General features: G+C 45.3%; 1 protein-coding gene across 1 annotated transcript; it reads left to right on the top strand.

The window, feature by feature from the left end:
* The first annotated feature begins 14,143 nt into the window (after nucleotides 1-14,143).
* LOC140725889 (uncharacterized) lies at nucleotides 14,144-16,162 on the top strand. The gene is made up of 2 exons (XM_073041827.1): nucleotides 14,144-15,885; nucleotides 16,040-16,162. Exon 1 carries the CDS (start codon nucleotides 14,906-14,908, stop codon nucleotides 15,875-15,877), a length of 972 nt encoding a protein of 323 aa, XP_072897928.1. The 5' UTR covers nucleotides 14,144-14,905; the 3' UTR covers nucleotides 15,878-15,885; nucleotides 16,040-16,162.
* Nucleotides 16,163-20,791: the final 4,629 nt, after the last annotated feature.

Genomic DNA, 20,791 nt, shown 5'->3' with positions numbered 1-20,791 from the left:
TATCAAATATATTGTAGCAGCCAAGTGCAGATAAATTGCGAGGGCCAGGAGAAGGTAGATTGGGAGCGCAAGAATTCATCTTTGGTTTATGAGAGGTGACAGCAGAGCAGGAGCCACCCTTGAGCCTGGCACTATGCTTACTTAAGATGTTGAATCTTCTGCCCAACGGGGGTAGGAGAAGTAATTGGCTGAGGCGAGAGGGGTCCATCTCTGAGACACTGGGAAGTGTAGATGAGTCATAGAATGTAGAACATGGAACAATACAGTAGAGGACAACCCCTTTAGTCCACAATTTTGTGCTAACCTATGCAATCCTACTCCATGATCAATCTAACCTATCCCTCACACACAGCCAATAACCCTCCATTTTACTTACATTTTACATGGACTAGTCTAAGAGTCTCTTAAATGTCCTGAATGTATCAGCCTCCATAACCACCCCCTGCAGCATTCCACTCACCAACCACTCTCGGTGTAAAACATATCTACCTCTGACATGTCCTCTAAACTTCCCTCCACTCACCTTAAATACTATTCGTCATTGCTGTCATGAGGAAAAAGAGCTGACAGTCCACTCTTTCTATGCTTCTCATAATCTTATCAACATCTGAGGTTGTCTCTTGTGCTCTGCCACTCCAAAGAGAAAAGACCTTGCTTGCTCAACCTTTCCCATAAGATTTGCTGTCTAATCCTGACAGCATCCGCATAAATCTCCTCTGCGTCGTCTCTGAAGCTTCCACACCCTTCCTAAAAGAGGTGATCAGAACTGAACACAATACTCTGAATGCAGTTTGACCAGAGGCTTATAGAGCTGCTACATAACCTTGCTGCTCTTGAACTTAATAGCTAGACTAAAGAAAGCTAACACACCATAGGCCTTATTAACCATCCTATCAGCTTGCACAACTTTGAGGGTTTATGGATGAGGACCCCACAATATTTGTTCCTTTCACTTTGAAGAATCCTGCTACTTACCTTGTACTCTGCCTTCAGGCATGATCTTCCAAAGTTGTATTACCTCACAGTTTTCTGTTCGTAACTCCTTGTGCTACTTCTCAGCCCAGCCTTTCAAAGTCCCATTGTATCTAATCTTCTATGCTATCTACAACACCACCAACCTTCAGCTTCAAACTTACTAACCCACCCTTCCACTTCCTCATCCGAGTCATTTATCAAAATCACAAAGAGCAGGATTTCTCTAATCAGTTCCCTGTGGAACACCACTAGTAATAGAACTCCAGGCACAATATGTTCCATCTACTACACCCCTTTGCCTTCTGTGGACAAGCCACATCTGAGTCAATATTGCCATGGATTCCACACCTCTGAAATTTCTGAATGAACCTACCAAGGGGAACCTTACTAAGAGCCATAGACACCATTTCCAGATTCATCAATTTGTTTGAGCACTTTCTTGAAAAAGTCCATAAGACCATAAGACATAAGAGCAGAATTAGGCCATTCAGCCCATCGAGTCTGCTCTGCCATTCCATCATGGCTGATCACAGATCCCACTCAACCCCACACACCTACCTTCTCCCCATATTCTTCGATGCCCTGACCGATCAGTGAACAATCAACTTCTGCCTTAAATATACCCACGTACTTGGCCTCCACCACAGTCTGTAGCAGAACATTTCACAGAATCACTACTCTCTGGCTAAAAATACTCCTTCTTAGCTCTGTTCTAAAAGGTCACCCCATAATTTTGAGGCTGTGCCCTCTAGTTCTGGATACCCCCTCCATAGGAAACATCCTCTCCACATCCACCCTATCTAGTCCTTTCAGCATTCGGTAGGTTTCAATGAGATCTCCCCCCCACATTCTCTAAATTCCAGTGAGTACAGGCCCAAAGCTGCCAAAGGCTCCTCAAATGTTAACTCCTTCATTCCTGGAGTCATCCTCGTGAACCTCCTCTGGAATCTCTGCATTGACAACACACCCTTTCTGAGATATGGGGCTCAAAACTATTGTCAATACTCCAAGTACAACATGACTAGTGTCTTATAAAGGCTCAGCATTATCTCCTTGCTTTTATATTCTATTCCCCTTGAAATAAATGCCGACATTGCATTTGCCTGCTTTACCACAGACTCAACCTGTAAATTAACCTTCTGGGAGTCATGCACGAGAACTCCTAAGTCCCTCTGCACCTGATGTTTAAACCTTCTCCCCATTTAGGCTCATGAGGCACAGGATTGGTGTTGCTGGGGTGAGATGGTGAATTCCAAATCACAATTCCCATCTGTTAATCTGCCAATCTGTGTCCTCTTGTTAATGACCCTCCTGCTAGGGAACTCTGCTTCTCACCATTTGCCCTTCCTCGTACTTTGAAGTGCCTCTGTTCAATTTCTCTTCAGCATTCTGTCAGAAGATTGCTAGGGTTGAAGGCTTACTACATGGGGTCCTTGGAGTTCAGTGAGTTGAACATTTGTTATCATGTAGAACACAAGAGTTAGAATAAATGGACCTTATTCAATTTGGAAGGACGTCAGTCATGAATCATTCCTTGGCTCTCAAATTGTTTACTATTCATATTAATGACCTGGAGAATGGGTCATTGATGACAGTGCTGGAGCTGCAGACTCTTTTCACAAAGGTATAGAGGCATCAGAGGCATAGGTAGAGTGGGTAACTAGAGACTTTTCCCCAGGTGAAAATGGCTAATATAAGGGGCCATAATTTTAAGGTGATTGGAGGAAAGTGTAAGGAGATGTCAGAGTTTTTAACACAGAGTGGTAGATCTGTGGAATGCCCTACCAGGAGTGGTGGTAGAGGGGATTTAAAGAAATCTTAGGTAGGCACATGGATGAAAGAAAAATGGAGGGCTCTTTAGGAGGGAAGGGATCTTGGAGTAGTTTAAAAGGTCATCGTGGCCAAAGGGCCTGTACAGCGCTGTATTTTTTATTTATTTTATTGTGCGATACTGCACGCAGTAGGACCTTCAGGCCCTTTGAGACATGTCACCTCAGCAACACCCAACAAATTCGATTAACCCTAACCTAATTTACAATGACCAATGAATCTACCCCGTACGTCTTTGGGCTGTGGGAGTAAAGCCACTCATTCCAAAGGGAGAACGTACAGAGACTCCTTACCGAACGGCACTAGAATTGAATTCTAAACTCTGGGATGCCCTGAGCTGTAATAGTGTCGACTGGCCACTACGCTACTGTGGCTACTGTAGTGTTCTATGTTTCATGTTCGTCCACATTAGGGGCATGAGATAGCAGATGAGCTGGGGTTTTATAGATTGTGCACCCTTTCAGCCAATTTACACAGGATATCTGTGTGCTCCCAGCTTGTGGACTCGACGATCTCAACACCACCCCTAATTCTCCTTGTCCACTTTGTGCCCTTACGAATCACAGATTCTAGGAGTTTGATTATTGCATTTCCTCAAGGCATTTTTGAGCAATTTTCATAGAGTTGTCACGTAGGGAAGATCACATCCACTCCACCTCTAGGTAGCAGTTCTTTGGCCATTGGAAGAAGTAGTTTAGGAAAATCACTTTCCTCATTGCAGACAGCAGGGGACCCTCTCCAGGGTGCCGAAGACTTTTGCACAGTGCTGTAGTTAATTTTTTGTATTGCACTGTACTGCTGCCACAAAACAAAACAAATTTCATGACACATGTGGATGATGATAAACCGGATTCTGATATGGGTTTCCATTGTGGACTGAGCGTGGGTAGGGGGCAGGGAGAGGGGTATCATGGTTGGGAAAAGGGGAATGGAGAGGAGAGGAGGGGGAAGCATCAGAGAGATGGTCTGTAATGATCAATAAATGACCTTGCCTCATGTCTCAGGGCTGGGTGTGACTGCACGTGCACCACTGGCACTCTTTCTCTGCCACCTGTCCCACACCCCTTTCTCGACACTCCACCCTTGCTATTCCGAACGTCCTTTGCTCCCGCCAGATTTACAAACTCGCTCTCCAGTCCATATTGACAAATACAGAGCTGTGCAAAAATCGTATGCACCCTAACTGTATACATGTGCTTTAGACTTTTGCACAGTACTGTACCCTCCTCTTCCCAGGTGAGGCCGACAAAATCGTGTATTTTGCAACTGAAGCTTTTCATCAAAAGTCCAAGAACTTTCGGAAAGATTCCACTCACGTCACATGGCGGTGATAATAAACCTGATTCTGATTTCCTCCCATGTCTGTTTTTAATGATATAGAACATGGAACATTTAACAATGCAAGACAGTTCAGGTCCTTTGGCCCATGGTGTTCTGCTGACCCCTTAACCAACTTCAAGATAAATCTAACCCTTCCCTCCCACATAGTCCTCTATTTTTCTATCATCCATGTGCCTATCTGAAAATCTCTTAAATGTCCCATTGTATCTCTACCATCACCCCTGGCATTGTGTTCTATGCATTCATCACTCTCTGTGCATGGGGGAAAACACTGCCTCTGACATCCCCTTATACTTTTCTTATGACAACACAAGTTATGCCCACTTGTATTAGGCATTTCTGCTCTGGGAAAAATCTTTGGTTGTCCACTCAATCTCTGTTACCATCTTGTACACCTTTGTCAAATCACCTCTCATCCTCCTCTCCGAAGAAGGTATGACCTGTCCCTTTTGTACAGGTCATACCTTTCCCAGAAGAGATCCCATTGATCCACTAATCTGAACCCCTGCTCTCTTTCACCAATTCTTTAGCCACGCATTCATCTGGCAAATCTTCCTTTTCTTACCCTCACGTGCATGTGACGCTTTCATCTGCCTGTCAGTGAGGAGCTGTGAACGACTGACCTGAATGATCTACTTTAGGATGGAATCAAGGGTGGTCCTGTCAAGAATAGAGAGGTTTCAAGTGGGTAATATGTCAAATATTACATATGTTATAGATAGCTATGTATTTCTATTGTAGCACAGTCTTGGATATTAATCATGAATTCCTCAGACAGTGCAGGATATTCCTGGAAGGCTGGCAACTCTTTGTGTTGAATCTTAAATTGGGCCTAAAGGAGATTTAATTACAAATCCTTTTTTTGGCAAACCTCCTGATTTATTTTAACAAATTGCCCTGTCAGGACAAAAAAATCTCTAATAAATTGCCGACCCAAATTTCATGTGCAAAATATGTCATTTTCTCATTATAATCTGGTCACTCACTCTCTTCAAGGATCGAGTCATTATTGTCAAGAAAATTTTCAGCAGACGTTTTGGTACTGTCTCACAAATCCTTCAGTTTGCACACAACTTACATTCTAACAGTCATAATTGAAGCTCATAAATCAATGTTGAAGAAAATGAACTGAGTTAATGATAACATTGTACATCTCAGCAGATTGAAGGAATTGGGTTTAATGGTTTCAAGCTTGAGGAATCCCAAACCCTCAGGTGTAAAATGAACGACCAGCCAAAGACTATCCCAGAAAATCTAGATTCATTTTATTAGGTTATTTAAATGGAGCTTATAGCAAAATGCATCAGGTCTTTTTGACATAAATACCTGTATACTTTAAGGTCATTTTCAAGCAATGAAATGAAACGTTTGAAGGAAACAAAACTGGCCAATATTCACATGCATAGTCAGTGGTTTCTTTATTAGGTACACCTGTACATCTGCTTGTTAATGCAAATAATTAATCAGCCAATCATGTGGCAGCAACTGGACACATAAAAGCATGCCAATATGGTCAAGAGGTTCAGTTGTTCAGACCAAACATCAGAATGGGGAAGGAATGTGATCCAAGTGACTTTGATCGTGGAGTGTATATTGGTGGGAGATGGGGTGGTTTGAGTATCTGGGAAACCGCTGATTTCCTGGGATTTTCATGCACACCAGTCTCTAGAGTTTACAGGGAATGGTACAAAACAAACACAAAGAACATCCAGTGAGTGGCAGTTCTGTGTCTGAAAACATCTTGTTAATGAGAGATCAGAGGAGAATGGCCATTCTGTTTGACAACGTAGAAGATGATATAAGGCACTGATTGACTGGACATAGATTTTTACCCAGGGTGGAGATGGCTAATAGAGGGGGGGCATAATTTTAAGGTGATTAGAGGAAAGCACAAAGTGTTTTTAACACAGAATGTGGGTGATTGGAACATGCTGAAGGGGTGGTGGTAGAGCCAGATTCATTAGGGACATTTAAGAGAGTCTGAGGGACGTGGATCATAGAAAAATAGAGTTCTACGTGGAAGAGGTGAGTTGGATTGATCTTAGAGTATAAAGGTCAGCACAGCATCAGGGGCCAAAGAGCCTGTTCTGTGCTGTAGTGTTCTATGTAACAGTCAGGGTGCTCTCTCAGAGGACAGGGCTGGAACCAAGTGTGGAGGAACAGTAGGCTCTCAGTCACGGGAAGCACTGACCACAACGCGACCCAGGAGCAGAGGGCGGCAGGTTCTCCGTGAAGAGGTTAGACAGGATAACACCATCAGAGCCTCAGGTGAGTGACTGAGTGACACCGTGAGAAAAGTCATCCTCTCCAACACAATGACTCTGTTAAAGCACTAAATGAGTCCCCTTTAAATAATCACACACTGCATGAAACACATGCCAGCCACAATTAGCTTGACCAGATTAAACCAAAAGTACAAGGGCTTAATGGCTCTAGTTAAGATAGTAAATATGGGTGCTTAGGAATCTCCGGACAACCTTGATTTAACCCTAACCTAATCACAGGACAATTTCCAATGACTAATCATCCTACCCAATACGTCTTTGGGAGGAAACCCGAGCACCCATGTAAAACCAATGCATTCCATGAGGAGGGCATACAAAGGTTCCTTGCAGAGAGTGCTGGAGTTGAACTCTGAACTCTGACCCCCAAGCTGTGATAGTGTCACCTATTCTGCCACCCTATTCATGCTTCTTTCTCTTTGTTTGGCTCCATCTGTCATCTACCTGCTACTGTCTCCCAAAATCGGTCCCCTCTCCCTGGAGCAACCTACCCATCATTTTTTTTCACCCCTCCTCGGACCACCAGTCACCTTGGACCCCTGTCTCACCACTTTCCTTCTCCTCTTTATACCTCTCTTCTCTCAGTCTCAACACAGGTTTGCAACCTGAAGTATTGACAACTTGTCACCCCTCCGCCCCGCATCCCCCCACCACTGATGCGCTGCTCAACCTGCGTAATTCCTCCAGCAGATCTGTTGCCGCTTCAGATTCTAGCATCTGCAGTATTGTATTTCTCCAATTTCATATGACCCAGATTAAGATGTAAGCACTGGATTCATGGATCACCTCACCTGATGTTTCCATTTGACTCTTAACTGCCTCCTGAGTTCAGGTACTTCAGAGTTGGACAATAAGTGTTAGCATGGCCAATAAATATCCAAATCTCATGAGCGAGTAAACAGAAAGCAATGTTTGCTTGAAGTAGCCTATTTAGGGAATCAATGGGTAAGTCAGACCAAGACTGTAGATGGAAATGGCAGGGTCATCTGAATTTGATGGAGTTCGGAAGGTTGAGGGGAGATCTCATTGAAACCTACCAATGACTGAAAGGCCTGAATAGATTGAATCTATAGAGTTTGTCTCCATTCTTAGGAGAGTCTGAGATGCAGTGCTCAGCCTCGGAATTGAGGGACATCCATTCAGAAATGAGATGAGGAAGAAATTCTTCAGCCAGAGGTTTCAATATGTACATTTAATGTCAGAGAAATATATACAATATACATCCTGAAATTCCTTTTCTTCACAATCATCCATGAAAACAGAGAATGAATGAATGAATGAAAGAATGTATGACAGTTAAATGTCAGAACCCTAAAGTACCACCCCCCCTCCAGCTCCACAGAGGATTATGGAGGCCAAATCATTGGGTATACTTGGGCAGAGATTAATTGTTTCTTGATTGCTAAGGGCATCAAAAGTCAGAAAACAGGATAATGGGGTTGAGAGGGATAAAAAATCAAGCACGGAGGAACGACAGTGCAGTTTTGATGGGCCAAATGACCTAATTCTGTTCCTATTTCTATGGTATTATGGTCTTGTGGGAAGGGGGGGGGGGGGGGTGGGAGGCGACTCAGTAGTTTGAATAAAAAGCAATGAAGCAGACTTTATTCTGCACCTGTACCTTATGGATGTCTGTGTGAGTCACTGACAATTCCAGAGCTATTTAAAAAAAAAGTGCGCAATTTAGGTTTCAAGGAATAGCGTGCTTGAATAATCATCTTGCAGGGTTGGTTTGCAAGGTTCCTGCTTGACACACTGTCAGTCAGAAGCCATGCACAGAATTCTGTATGAGAGACACTCACAAAAGCCATTAACCCCATCAATGGCACAATATGCCAACTGAATAACTTTTATTTTAGCCCTGTACTGGGGTGTTGCTACATTTGAAATCTCACTTCTATTATATGTCTGATTATTACTGTGTTCAGATCTTTACCATGACTTTTCATGTCTGCTCTGTTCAAAGGGGTTGAAATTCAACTGGGAAACACAATGAGAGGAGATTGTTGGTACAACCTTGTATAAAACTTAATGGAGTCCTAGCACAGAGCTATAATGTACTGTGATTGTAAAGGTTTGACTGTATATTTAAAGTGTTCAGAGGTCAACACATTTCCATTCTAAGGCTTCAGAGAAAGTATTACTTGGAGAGACAACCTGGAGGTCATACAGGGGTCATAAGCAACACACATGCAAAATGCTAGAGGAATTCAGCAAGTCAGAGAGCACCAGTGAAGGGGAATAAAGAGTCAATGTTTTTGGCTGAGACCATACCTCATAACACCTGAATTTACTGCCAGCAACAGATTATAATCTATCTTTTTATAGTTTCTTATTCCTCCTACTCCGTTACCATTCTCCCTCAACGGAAAGCTGCGGTCCAGTCCGGTGCGGAAAGAATATATTGGCAACACACACAAAGCACTGGAGGAACTTAATAGATTGGGAAGCATCCATGAAAATAAACAAAGAGTTTTGGGCCCAGACCCTCCTTCAGGACTGGAACGGAAGGGGGAAGGTGCCAGAACAAAAAGGGGGGGGGGGTGTGGATAGCTAGAAGGTGATAGATGAAGTCAGGTGGGTAGGAAAGGTAAAGGCTGGAGATGAATCTGATAGGAGAAGAGAGTGGACCATAGGAGAAAAGTACTGAGAGACAGTGAAAAGTTTGTCTTGCGTTCTCTTCATGCAAATCAAATAATTTACTGCATTTATTGCAATGGTGGGGTGTCACAAGGTGATCTACACTGATGCAGAGCTTCTGATTGGAATTGAAATTGGAATTTATTTCTATTTGTCACGTGTATGAGCTACAGTTTAAAAACTTTGCATTGGATGGCATTCACTTAGGTCAACGTAAGTACTGTACATTAAGTACACAGAAGTACTACAATAACTGAATGCAAATTATCGTGTTACAGGGAAAGTGCAGTGCAGGCAGCCAAGAAAATGGAATGGCTACGATGAGGTAGATCCCGAGGACAACAGTTTTTTTGTAGTATATAAGAGATCAAGTTCTGTGTTTTATAACAGCAAGGTTGAAGCTCTCCTTGAGGCTGGTGGTGCGTTTCTTTTCACGCCCTTGTACCTTCTGCCCGATGGGAGTAGGAGAGAATGTCCAACGTGAGAGGGGTCCTTAATTATACTGGCTGCTGTACGGAGACGGTACACAGAGTCCATGGAGGGGAGGCTGGTTTCTCTGGTGTGCCAAGTTGACTCCAAGGCTCTGCAGTTTCTTGCAACCTCGGGTGCAGTAGTGACATACCAAGCTGTGAAGTGTGTGGGTAGGATGCTTTCCATACCACAGCAATAAAAATCGGTCAAGGTGAAAGGGAACATACTGAATCAGTCCTGATGCAGTGTTTTTGACTAGGTATGTCAACAATTCCTTTCCTCCCACAGATGCTGCTTGATCCTGGGTTCTTCCAGCAGATTGTCTGTTGCTCCTGATTCCAGCATCTACATTCCCTTGTCTGCATTGTACTTCACCACTGCATAGTTTCTTCAAGGTCTGCCGACAATGAAGACGTTTTTCTCCTCCTTTTGATGGGTGTTCTGTGAGATTCACTGTTACTGCTCCCCCTCTGTGGTTAAACACCATAAGACATTGGAGCAGTATTAGGCCAGTCAACCCATTGAGTCTGCTCCACCACTCTATCAAGGCTGATCTCAATCCCACTCAACTCTATATATCAGTGTTCTCACCATATCCTTTGATGCCCTAACCAATAAGGAAGCTATCAACCTACGCATTAAATATACCCACAGACTTGGCCTCCACCGCAGTCTGTGGCAGAGTATTCCACAGATTTTCTACTCTCTGGCTAAAAAATTCCTCCTTCCCTCCATTCTAAAAGACTGCCCCTCAGTTTTGAGGTTGTACCCTCTAGTTCTCGATACCCCCACCAGCTGAAACATCCTCTCCACATCCAACATTCAGTAGGTTTCAATGAGATCCCCCCCCCCACCACATCCTTTTAAACTTCAGTGCGTATGTACCCAAAGTGGTCAAATGGTCCTCATACATTAACCCCTTCATTCCCAGAATCATCCTTGTGAACCTCCTCCGGACTCTCTCCAATGACAACACACCCAAAACTTTTGACAACACCCTAACTGCAGCTGACTGGTAGCTTATAAAGGCTCGGCATTATCCTCTTTCTTTTATATTCTATTCCCCTTGAAATAAATGCCAACATTGCATTTGCCTTCTTTACCACAGACTCAACCTGTAAATTAACCTTTTGGGAGTCTTGCATGAGGACTCCCAAGTCCTTCTGCACCTCTGATGTTTGAACCTTCTCCCCATTTAGATAATAGTTCACACTTCTGTTCCTTTTACCAAAATCATTATCATACATTTCTCAAAACTGTATTCCATCTGCCACTTTTTGCCCATTCTTCTAATTTGTCTGTCCCTCTGCAATAGCATTGCTTCCTTGGCACTACCTACCCCTCCACCTATCTTTGTATCATCTGCAAATGTTGCCGCATAGCCATCAATTCCATTATCTAAATCATTGACTAACAATGTGAAAAGTAGCCATCCCAATACTGACCCCTGAGAAACACAACTAGTCACCGGCAGCCAACCAGTAAAGGCCTCTTTTATTCCCACTTGGCACCAGGTTCGGATATGTCCTAAGTGCGGAGTGAGAGACACTGAAGTGGGTCGAAACAAAACTTAATGCGAACAGAGTTAAAGGGAAAATAAAACAATAAATGCTAGGCCAAACAGGGCTGTTAACTAAAACTCTCAAATGGGAAATAAAGCTTACACTGAGGCTGAAAAGAATATTTAACTATTAAACAAATCCCGCTAGTCTTCAGAGTCAGTTGACTCAACAGTCCAATTTCTCAGGCAAGGCCGAATGCAAACGGGCAGCGAAGCACAGCTGCTGTCCTGCCGTCTTTATAACTACATTGATATGTTGGGACCAGGTTAGATACTCAGAGATCTTGACACCCAGCAACTTGAAACTGCTCACTCTCTCCACTTCTGATCCCTCTGAGGATTGGTACATGTTCCTTCATCGTGTCCTTCCTGAAGTCCACAATCAGTTCTTTCGTCTTACTGATGAAAGTTGCTGCCAGGTTGTTGCTGTGGCACCACTCCACTAGTTGGCATATCTCACTCCTGTATGCCCTTTCATCACCACCTGAGATTCTACCAACAATGGTTGTATCGTCAACAAATTTATAGATGGTTTTTGAGCTATGCCTAGCCACACAGTCATGTGTATATAGAGAGTAGAGCAGTGGGCTAAGCACACACCCCTGAGGTGTGCCAGTGAGGAGGATATGTTATCACCAATCCACACTGTGTGCAGCCCGTCCCTTTTATACAGGTCCCAAATGCCCCAGAAGAGGTCCGAATTATCCAGAAGATCTGAATCCCGGCCCCTCTCCAATTACTCAGCCACGCATTTATCAGCCACCTTATTCTATTCCTATTCTCACTGTCGTGTGGCACAGGCAGCAATCCTGAGATTACAACCCTAGAGATTCTGCTTCTCAGCTTCCTTCCTAACTCCTGGTTTTCTATTTTCTGAACCTACTCCCTTTTTCTACCTAATGACATTGGTACCAATATGTACCACGACCTCTGGCTGCTCACCCTCCCTTTTCAGGATACTGTGGTCACATTCAGAAACATCGTGGACCCTGGCACCTGGGAGGCAAACTACTATCTGTGTTTCTTTTTGCATCCACAGAATCGCCTACCTTTCCCCCTAACTAGAGTCCTTTACTACTCCTACCATCCTCTTCATTTCCCTACCCTTCTGAGTTAAAGGGCAGACTCAGTGCCTGTTGCTTCCCTCAGGTAGGTCCACCTCCTCCCCACCTCCCCAACAGTACTCAACATGAAGTATTACTGTTGAGGGGACAGCCACAGGGGTGCTCTCCACTATCTGAAGTTCTCCCTTCCCTCTCCTGACAGTCACCCATTTATCTGTCTCCTGCAGCCTTGGGTGACTATCGCCCTGTAGCTCCTGACTTGCACGTGAGCACCTCTATTGTGTCTGTGTCATGCTCCAGTCAAAGACTCCCGTTGAAAATCTTCCTGCTTTTTAAAGATCTTCGCCGGGCTTGCGCGGGAATGTTTCTGCTGCTCTCCAGCGCTTTGACCATGTTCTTACTAAGCCCCGTTATTACAGCCATGTTCCTTTCCTCAGCATCTGCCTTTTTTGCTAGTTCAGTTTGTGCGCTAATTTTCTGTAGGCCCCTGAGGAAGTAGACACACTGGTACATTTGCTTAGCCACTGAACCTGTTCATTCCTCGGAACCTGAAGTTCTCAAACTCAGCACCATTGATGTAACCAGGAGTGTGTGCACACCCCACTTTCTGATAACAAGGGCCTGCTCTTTTGTTTTGCTGACGGTGAGAGAAAGGTTGTTGTTATGACATCATGCCAGTGGGCATTCCAGCTCCTTCCTGTACTCCAACTCATGATTATTTGATTGAGACTGAACAATCACTCAGGATTATTCAGAACAATGAACATATAAAACAGAACAGCACCATGATCAATCTAACTCCTCCCTCCTCTATAGCTCATAACCTTCCATTTTTCTTTCATTCATTTGCCTATTTAAGAGTCTTGTGTGTTTATGGTGCTGGGGTGGAGATACGTTTCTATCAAAGGAGGTGTAAGGCACTCCTTTCCTCTGCTAGCCTGCAGGTCACCCTTGGGCAAGGTGTAGCACCTGCTTAGCCCCCTGATCAGGGTCACATGAAGCCATGGGAGCAGGTAGTGGATGGCCATATGAGCAGGTGGTGCATATCACAAGTCCTGGTTATGTGACCACAGACTCCAGGCAGACAATCTCTGAAGAGTATTGATATTGGCTGGGGTCACCTGTCTTGTAAAGACACTGCCCAGAAGAAGGCAATGGCAAATCACTTCTGTAGAAAAATTTGCCAAGAACAGTCATGGTCAAGACCATGATCACCCATTTCATATGACATGGCTCATGATGACGATGATGTGAGCTTCACCTGGCATCCGAACACACAGTGCTAAAATGCGGACTGCATATGGCATGCTTGTCTTCATTAGTCAGAAAATTGCGTACAAGAGAAAGGAAGTCATGTAGCAACTATATAAATATTTGGTTGGGCTTCACTTGGAGTATAGTATTCAGTTCTGGTCGTCCTGTTACAGGAAGGATGTTGAGGCTTCCTAAACGGTACAGAAGAGGTTTATCAAGGTGTTGATCAAGAGGTGTCCTGGTGAAGGGTCTTGGCCCGCAACGTCAACTGCTTACTCTTTTCTGTAGGCGCTGCATGTTCTGCTGAGTTCCTCCTGTATTTTGTATGTGTTGTTTTGGGTTGCCAGCATCTGCAGATTTTCTGGTCTCTAGCAAGATGCTGCCTGGATTGGTGGGTATGTGCTGAAGGAGGTTGGACAAACTTAGTTTAGAACATAGAACACAGAACATTAGAGCACAAGCAGACCCTTCAATCCAAAATGTTGATTTGACCTTATAAACTACTCCAAAATCAATCTAACCTTTTGCTCCCACCCATACCCTCTATTTTTCTTTCATCCATGTGCCTGCCTAAGAGTCTCTTAAATGTTCCTAATGTCTCTGCCTCTGTATTGTAGGAAAAGACTGTGGGACTTGAGAGGTTAATGGGTTGCTATAAGCTCCCACTGAGCAGGTGGTATTTGGTGGGGTAGTGGGCTGTTAATGTAGCAGAATGGAGGGCGTCGGGCCAGGAAATGGAACAATGCAATCGGTCCCAGCTCGTCAACCGCAACGCGTCCTATATTGTCCTGTGGTAACTGTACCATGTAGGCATGTAGAGGCAAAACAGGATGTCCTTGTACCGTGTAGGCATGTAGGGGCATTGTACAGGACGTTATTATGTCATTGTTTTAAGAAGATATTAATTGCTCCCATTGTTCTAAGGGGATATAGAAAGGGGCCAGGGGCTGTGAGGTGAGAAGCAGGAGAGAGAGAGAGAAGAGAAGCAGAAGCAGAGGAGAGAGAGAAGACAAGAGGAAGACAGGGAGAGGACGACATGCAGTCCGTGGAGAAGGACAACAACTAGCAAGACCAGAAGGAACCCCAGGTGGGGACGAAACACCCCAGGTGAAGACCGCGTTCGCTGGCGTGGGTGCTTCATCACACCTGTTCCTGGCCCCGTATGAGTCGTGTGGGAGTGGGATTAACCACACGTTGATAAGTATTGCTTGTATCGGGAAAAGGGCAGTTGCATAGCGTACGCATTGAGAAGTGTTGCCTGTATTGGGAGAAGGGCAGTTGCACAGCGTGGGTAGTTAAGCTAAGCCGCTTTTCGCAATGAAGTGTCATTTATGCTAATATTTTACCTTACCAATAAACAAGTGTAATCCTGTGATCTGGTGTACAGTCTCATTCTTGTCGCGGGTACATTTTCTCTGATACCACGTTCCTGCTTGGTCGGATAACTTTCCGTCCATAACAATTGGCGCTGCGAGCAGGGTATCAGGATGAATTTGTTCCGCCGCAAGAAGGAGGCCACTCCCGAACAGTTCCTTATTCCCGGCTGGACGGATAATTCGGCCGGGTTCGGGATGCTGGCAAATACATTGTCTCAGTTGGGCTCTCCTCTCAGTTGGGAGGATCGCCTGCTACCACGGGAAACCCCTATCGGGGAAAGTGTGGCACGGTTATTGCGAGAGCTGAATTTTCCGAAGCAAAAGGGGTCCCTGACGGTTGCTTTTTGGCTGCTGGCCACAGCCCTGAGGCATCAATCAGGGGTGCTATCTGCTAAGAAGAAGGAATTGGGTGGATTAAGGGAGGAAGTTGAAGCATTGCAACAGAGGTGTGCTATGATGGGCGAAGTAGTGCGCACCAGTCAAAATCGGGCTTCTGAGCTGGAAGAAACGGGGGTCAAATTGGCATGTAGGGCCCTCCAATTGAAACACCAGTTGTATAAGCAAAAGGGATCTATGTCCCCGGATCCCGCCCGAGTAAGGGCAATGTTAGCAAAAGGGGATGACATTGATACCTGGGATGGTGATATCTGGTATGATGATGACGACCGATATCCGGACCAACCATCTTACCCACCGTTCCCGGGCCCTGACTCGGGAGAGGATACCGCCCAAGCCCAAGCCCGGCCGGCAATGGTCACCACGTATACTTATCCTACCCCCCAGGATGAGGCGGAGGGAAACGATTTTGATTCTGACTATGCTCAGGCCGAGGGCGATGCGCGGGTAAGACCGGGAGAGGCCCTAAACGCGGGTCGGAGGCAGGTACAATATAAGGATTACACCATGAAGGAATTGTCCGGGATGGGCCAGAGGTTCCGGCAGAAACCATCGGAACCTTTGGCGGCTTGGTTATTACGGATATGGGGAAGGGGGGCACCCCGTTGGAGCGCCTGTTTCCCCCTGATGGTAACCAGGCCGGCATTGACATGGAGGAAGACGAAGAAAAAATGGTGTCTGTTGTAGGACAACAGGTATGGGTCCGTTATCCTACAGGTGAACGCCTCCCGGGGGAGATCATTGCTGTGGCCCAGGGGAACACCGTTGGGTGGCTGTGGAAGGGCATGATCGGGTGGAATGTTTAAATACAGAACGCCTGACTAAACGCGAATGATTGTCTGATTTCAGGATTTTGATGATGCTCTTATACGGCCTACCCCTGGTTACCCTATCTGTGGAACGGTTACTGCTATTTGGCTTACGCAGTCCCCTACCTGCACCATGTGACCAGACTGCGAGATCACCAGTCTGCCCGGGTCCGTAGGGGGCTGAGTGCTGCTGAACTCTTGGTTTGCAGATTTATTTGGTGATTGGGGACATACTATTGTACAATGGTTTGTGTTTGTTATTCTGTTCATAATTTTTGTGGCTTTATGTGTTTTTGTGATTAAGCAGGTTATTCAACGCTGTGTAACCCCTCGCCGCCGTTGACGAGTTGGTACCGAGGGGTGGAGTGTATTGTAGGAAAAGACTGTGGGACTTGAGAGGTTAATGGGTTGCTATAAGCTCCCACTGAGCAGGTGGTATTTGGTGGGGTAGTGGGCTGTTAATGTAGCAGAATGGAGGGCGTCGGGCCAGGAAATGGAACAATGCAATCGGTCCCAGCTCGTCAACCGCAACGCGTCCTATATTGTCCTGTGGTAACTGTACCATGTAGGCATGTAGAGGCAAAACAGGATGTCCTTGTACCGTGTAGGCATGTAGGGGCATTGTACAGGACGTTATTATGTCATTGTTTTAAGAAGATATTAATTGCTCCCATTGTTCTAAGGGGATATAGAAAGGGGCCAGGGGCTGTGAGGTGAGAAGCAGGAGAGAGAGAGAGAAGAGAAGCAGAAGCAGAGGAGAGAGAGAAGACAAGAGGAAGACAGGGAGAGGACGACATGCAGTCCGTGGAGAAGGACAACAACTAGCAAGACCAGAAGGAACCCCAGGTGGGGACGAAACACCCCAGGTGAAGACCGCGTTCGCTGGCGTGGGTGCTTCATCACACCTGTTCCTGGCCCCGTATGAGTCGTGTGGGAGTGGGATTAACCACACGTTGATAAGTATTGCTTGTATCGGGAAAAGGGCAGTTGCATAGCGTACGCATTGAGAAGTGTTGCCTGTATTGGGAGAAGGGCAGTTGCACAGCGTGGGTAGTTAAGCTAAGCCGCTTTTCGCAATGAAGTGTCATTTATGCTAATATTTTACCTTACCAATAAACAAGTGTAATCCTGTGATCTGGTGTACAGTCTCATTCTTGTCGCGGGTACATTTTCTCTGATACCACGTTCCTGCTTGGTCGGATAACTTTCCGTCCATAACAGCCTCCATCACCATTTATCACTCTCTGTGTAAAATACCTACATAGAAAGATAGAAAACAAAGAAACATAGAAAACCTACAGCACAATACAGGCCCTGCGGCCCACAAAGCTGTGCTGAACACGTCCTTACCTTAGAAATTACCTAGGCTTACCCATAGCCCTCTATTTTTCTAAGCTCCATGTACCTATCTAGGAGCCTCTCAAAAGACCCTATCATAACCACCTCCACTGTCGCTGGCAGCCCATTCCACACACTCACCACTCTCTGTGTAAAAACATACCTCTGACATCTCCTCTGTACCTTCTTCCAAGCACCTTAAAACTGTGCCCTCTTGTGCTAGCCATTTCAACCCTGAGAAAAAGTCTCTGACTATCCACATGATCAATGCCTCTCATTATCTTGTACACCTCTGTCAGGTCACCCCTCATCCTCCATCACTCCAAGGAGAAAAGGCCGAGTTCACTCAACCTATTCTCATAAAGCATTCTCTCCAATCCAGGCAACACCCTCGTAAATCTCCTTTGCACCCTTTCTATGGTTTCCACATCCTTCCTGTAGTGAGGTGACCAGAACTGAGCACAGTACTCCAAGTGGGGTTTGACCAGGTTCCTATTTAACTGCAACATTACCTCTCAGCTCCTAAACTCAATCCCACGATTGAAAAAGACCAATGCACCATAAGCCTTCTTAACCACGGAGTCATTCTGCGCAGCAGCTTTGAGTGTCCTATGGATGGACTCAGACCCCAGATCCCTCTGATCCTCCACGCTGCCGAGTCTTACCATTGATACAATACTCTGCCATCATATTTGACCTACCAAAATCCCTGAGGCACCTCATTGGTGACCGACCTCCATGCAGAATATGACCCGTCTACAACCACTCTTTGCCTTCTGTGGGCAAGTCAGTTCTGGATTCATAAAGCAATGTCCCCTTGGATCCCATGCCTCCTTACTTTCTCAATAAGCCTTGCATGTGGTACTTTATCAAATGCCTTGCTGAAATCCATATACACTACATCTACTGCTCTTCCTTCATCAATGTGTTTAGTCACATCCTCAAAAAATTCAATCAGGCTCATAAGGCACAACCTGCCTTTGACAAAGCCATCCTGACTATTCCTAATCATATTATGCCTCTCCAAATGGCCATAAGTCCTGCCTGTCAGGATCTTCTCCATCAACTTACCAACCACTGAAGTAAGACTCATTGGCCTATAATTTCCAGGGCTATCTCTACTCCCTTTCTTGAATAATGGAACAACATCCGCAGCCTTCCAATCCTCCAGAACCTCTCCTGTCCCCATTGATGATGCAAAGATCATCGCCAGAGGCTCAGCGATCTCCTCCCTCGCCTCTCACAATAGCCTGGGGTACATCTCGCCCGCTCCCTGCGACTTATCCAACTTGATGCTTCCCAAAAGCTCCAGCACATCCTCTTTCTTAATATCCACATGCTCAAGCTTTTCAGTCTGCTGCAAGTCATCACTACAATCAATAAGATCCTTTTCCATAGTGAATACTGAAGCAAAGTGCAAACACGAGGAAATTTGCAGATGCTGGAAATTCAAACAACAACACACACAAAATGCTGGTGGAACACAGCAGGCCAGGCAGCATCTGTAGGGAGAAGCGCTGTCGATGTTTCGGGCCGAGACCCTTCGGCCGTCCTGACAGTGCTTCTCCTTACTAAAGCAAAGTGTTCATTAAGTACCTCTGCTATCTCCTCCAGTTCCATGCACATTTTTCCACTGTCACACTTGATTGGACCTGTTCTCTGACATTATCTTCTTGCTCTTCACTTGTAGAATGCCTTGGGGATTTCCTTAATCCTGTCCGCCAAAGCCTTCTCATAGCCATTTCTTGCTCTTCTAATTTCATTCTTAAGTTCCTTCCTGCTAGCCTTATAATCTTCTAGATTCATATCATTACATTGATTTTTGAACCTTTCCTAAGCTTATCTATTCTTCTTGACTAGATTTTCAACAGCCTTTGTATACCACGGTTCCTGTACCCTTCCATCCTTTCCCTGTCTCATTGGAACGTACCTACGCAGAACACCACACATATATTCCCTGAACAGTTGCCACATTTCTTCCACACATTTCTCTGAGAACATCTGTTCCCAATTTATGCTTCCAAGTTCCTACTTGATAGCCTCATATTTCCCCTTACTCTAATTAAATGCTTTCCTAACTTGCCTGTTCCTATCCCTCTCCAATGCTATGGTAAAGGAGATAGAATTGTGATCACTATCTCCAAAATGCTCTCCCACTGAGAGAAATGACACCTGACCAGGTTCATTTCCCAATACCAGATCAAGTACAGCCTCTCCTCTTGTAGGCTAGTACCAATATGTACCGCAACTTCTGGCTGTTCTCCTTCCCACTTCAGGATATCATGGACGCGATCAGAAACATCCCGAACCCTGGCACCTGGGAGGCAAATTACCGTCCGTGTTTCTTTCCTGCATCTGCAGAATCGCCTGTCTGACCTCCTAACTATAGAGTCCCCTATCCATTCCTCTTCCATTCCCTACCCTTCTGAGCCACAGGGCCAGACTCTGTGCCAGAAGTGTGGACAATGTTGCTTCCCCCAGGCAGGCTGTTCGCCCCCCAACAGTACTCAAACAGGAGTACTTATTGTTAAGAGTGACAGCCACAGGGGTACTCTCTAGTATCTGACTCTTACCCTCCCCTCTCCTGACTGTTACCCACTTATCTGTCTCCCGAAGCCCCGGAGTGACTACCTGCCCATAGCTCCTCTCTGTCACCTCCTCACTCTCCCTGACCAGATGAAGGTCATCGAGCTGCCTCTCCAGTTCCCTAATGCGGTCCCTATGGAGCTGCAGCTTGACGTACCTGGTGCAGACGTGGCCGTCCGGGAGGCTGTGAGTCTCCAGGGCTTCCCACATCTGACAGTGAGCACAGAACACCGTCCTCACAAACATACAAACTACCTCGCCTCGACCCGTTATCACTGAAGTCAAGTTGAACAAAAGCCCTCCTATTCTGTCTCCCTCTGCTCTTTCACCCACTCTATAAAGCTGTCTTCTCTTAAAACTCTTCCCGCCAGTCTAACTGGCTGACGTCCACGTGCTTGCACGGTCGTGCCTCAATCAAACCACTGAAGAAATAACTATCTTCTTTTAAACTCTTCTCGTTTTTTTTTACCTTTGCCATTTTCCCTGAACTTTCCTCTACTCACCTTCAAAAGATGACGGACTAGGAAGTCAGGGATAGGCACTGACGCAACATCCCCATGAATGAATAAGTAAAGAAGCTGTTCTCAGACAGAACTGCAGAATTTGCTCTGTCATTATGAGAGATTTTGACCAGAGAAACTGAGCATGTTTTAATCTCTCACAAAATGTTGACAGAGAAGGCTTTGGCATGTTGGTCTTCATCAGTCAGGGCACTGAGTATAGAAGTTAGAGGTTATGCTGAGGCTGTACAAGATATTTGAAATACCGTTTTCAGCCTTGGTCACCCTGCTATTTGCAACGATATCAAATCTCAGAGATGTATATGGTGACATACAGTATATATACTTTGATAATAAATTTATTTTGA

The sequence above is a fragment of the Hemitrygon akajei genome, chromosome 4, assembly GCF_048418815.1.
Source record: "Hemitrygon akajei chromosome 4, sHemAka1.3, whole genome shotgun sequence".
Lineage (NCBI taxonomy): Eukaryota > Metazoa > Chordata > Chondrichthyes > Myliobatiformes > Dasyatidae > Hemitrygon > Hemitrygon akajei.
This window is presented reverse-complemented; position numbering and strand designations above follow the sequence as displayed.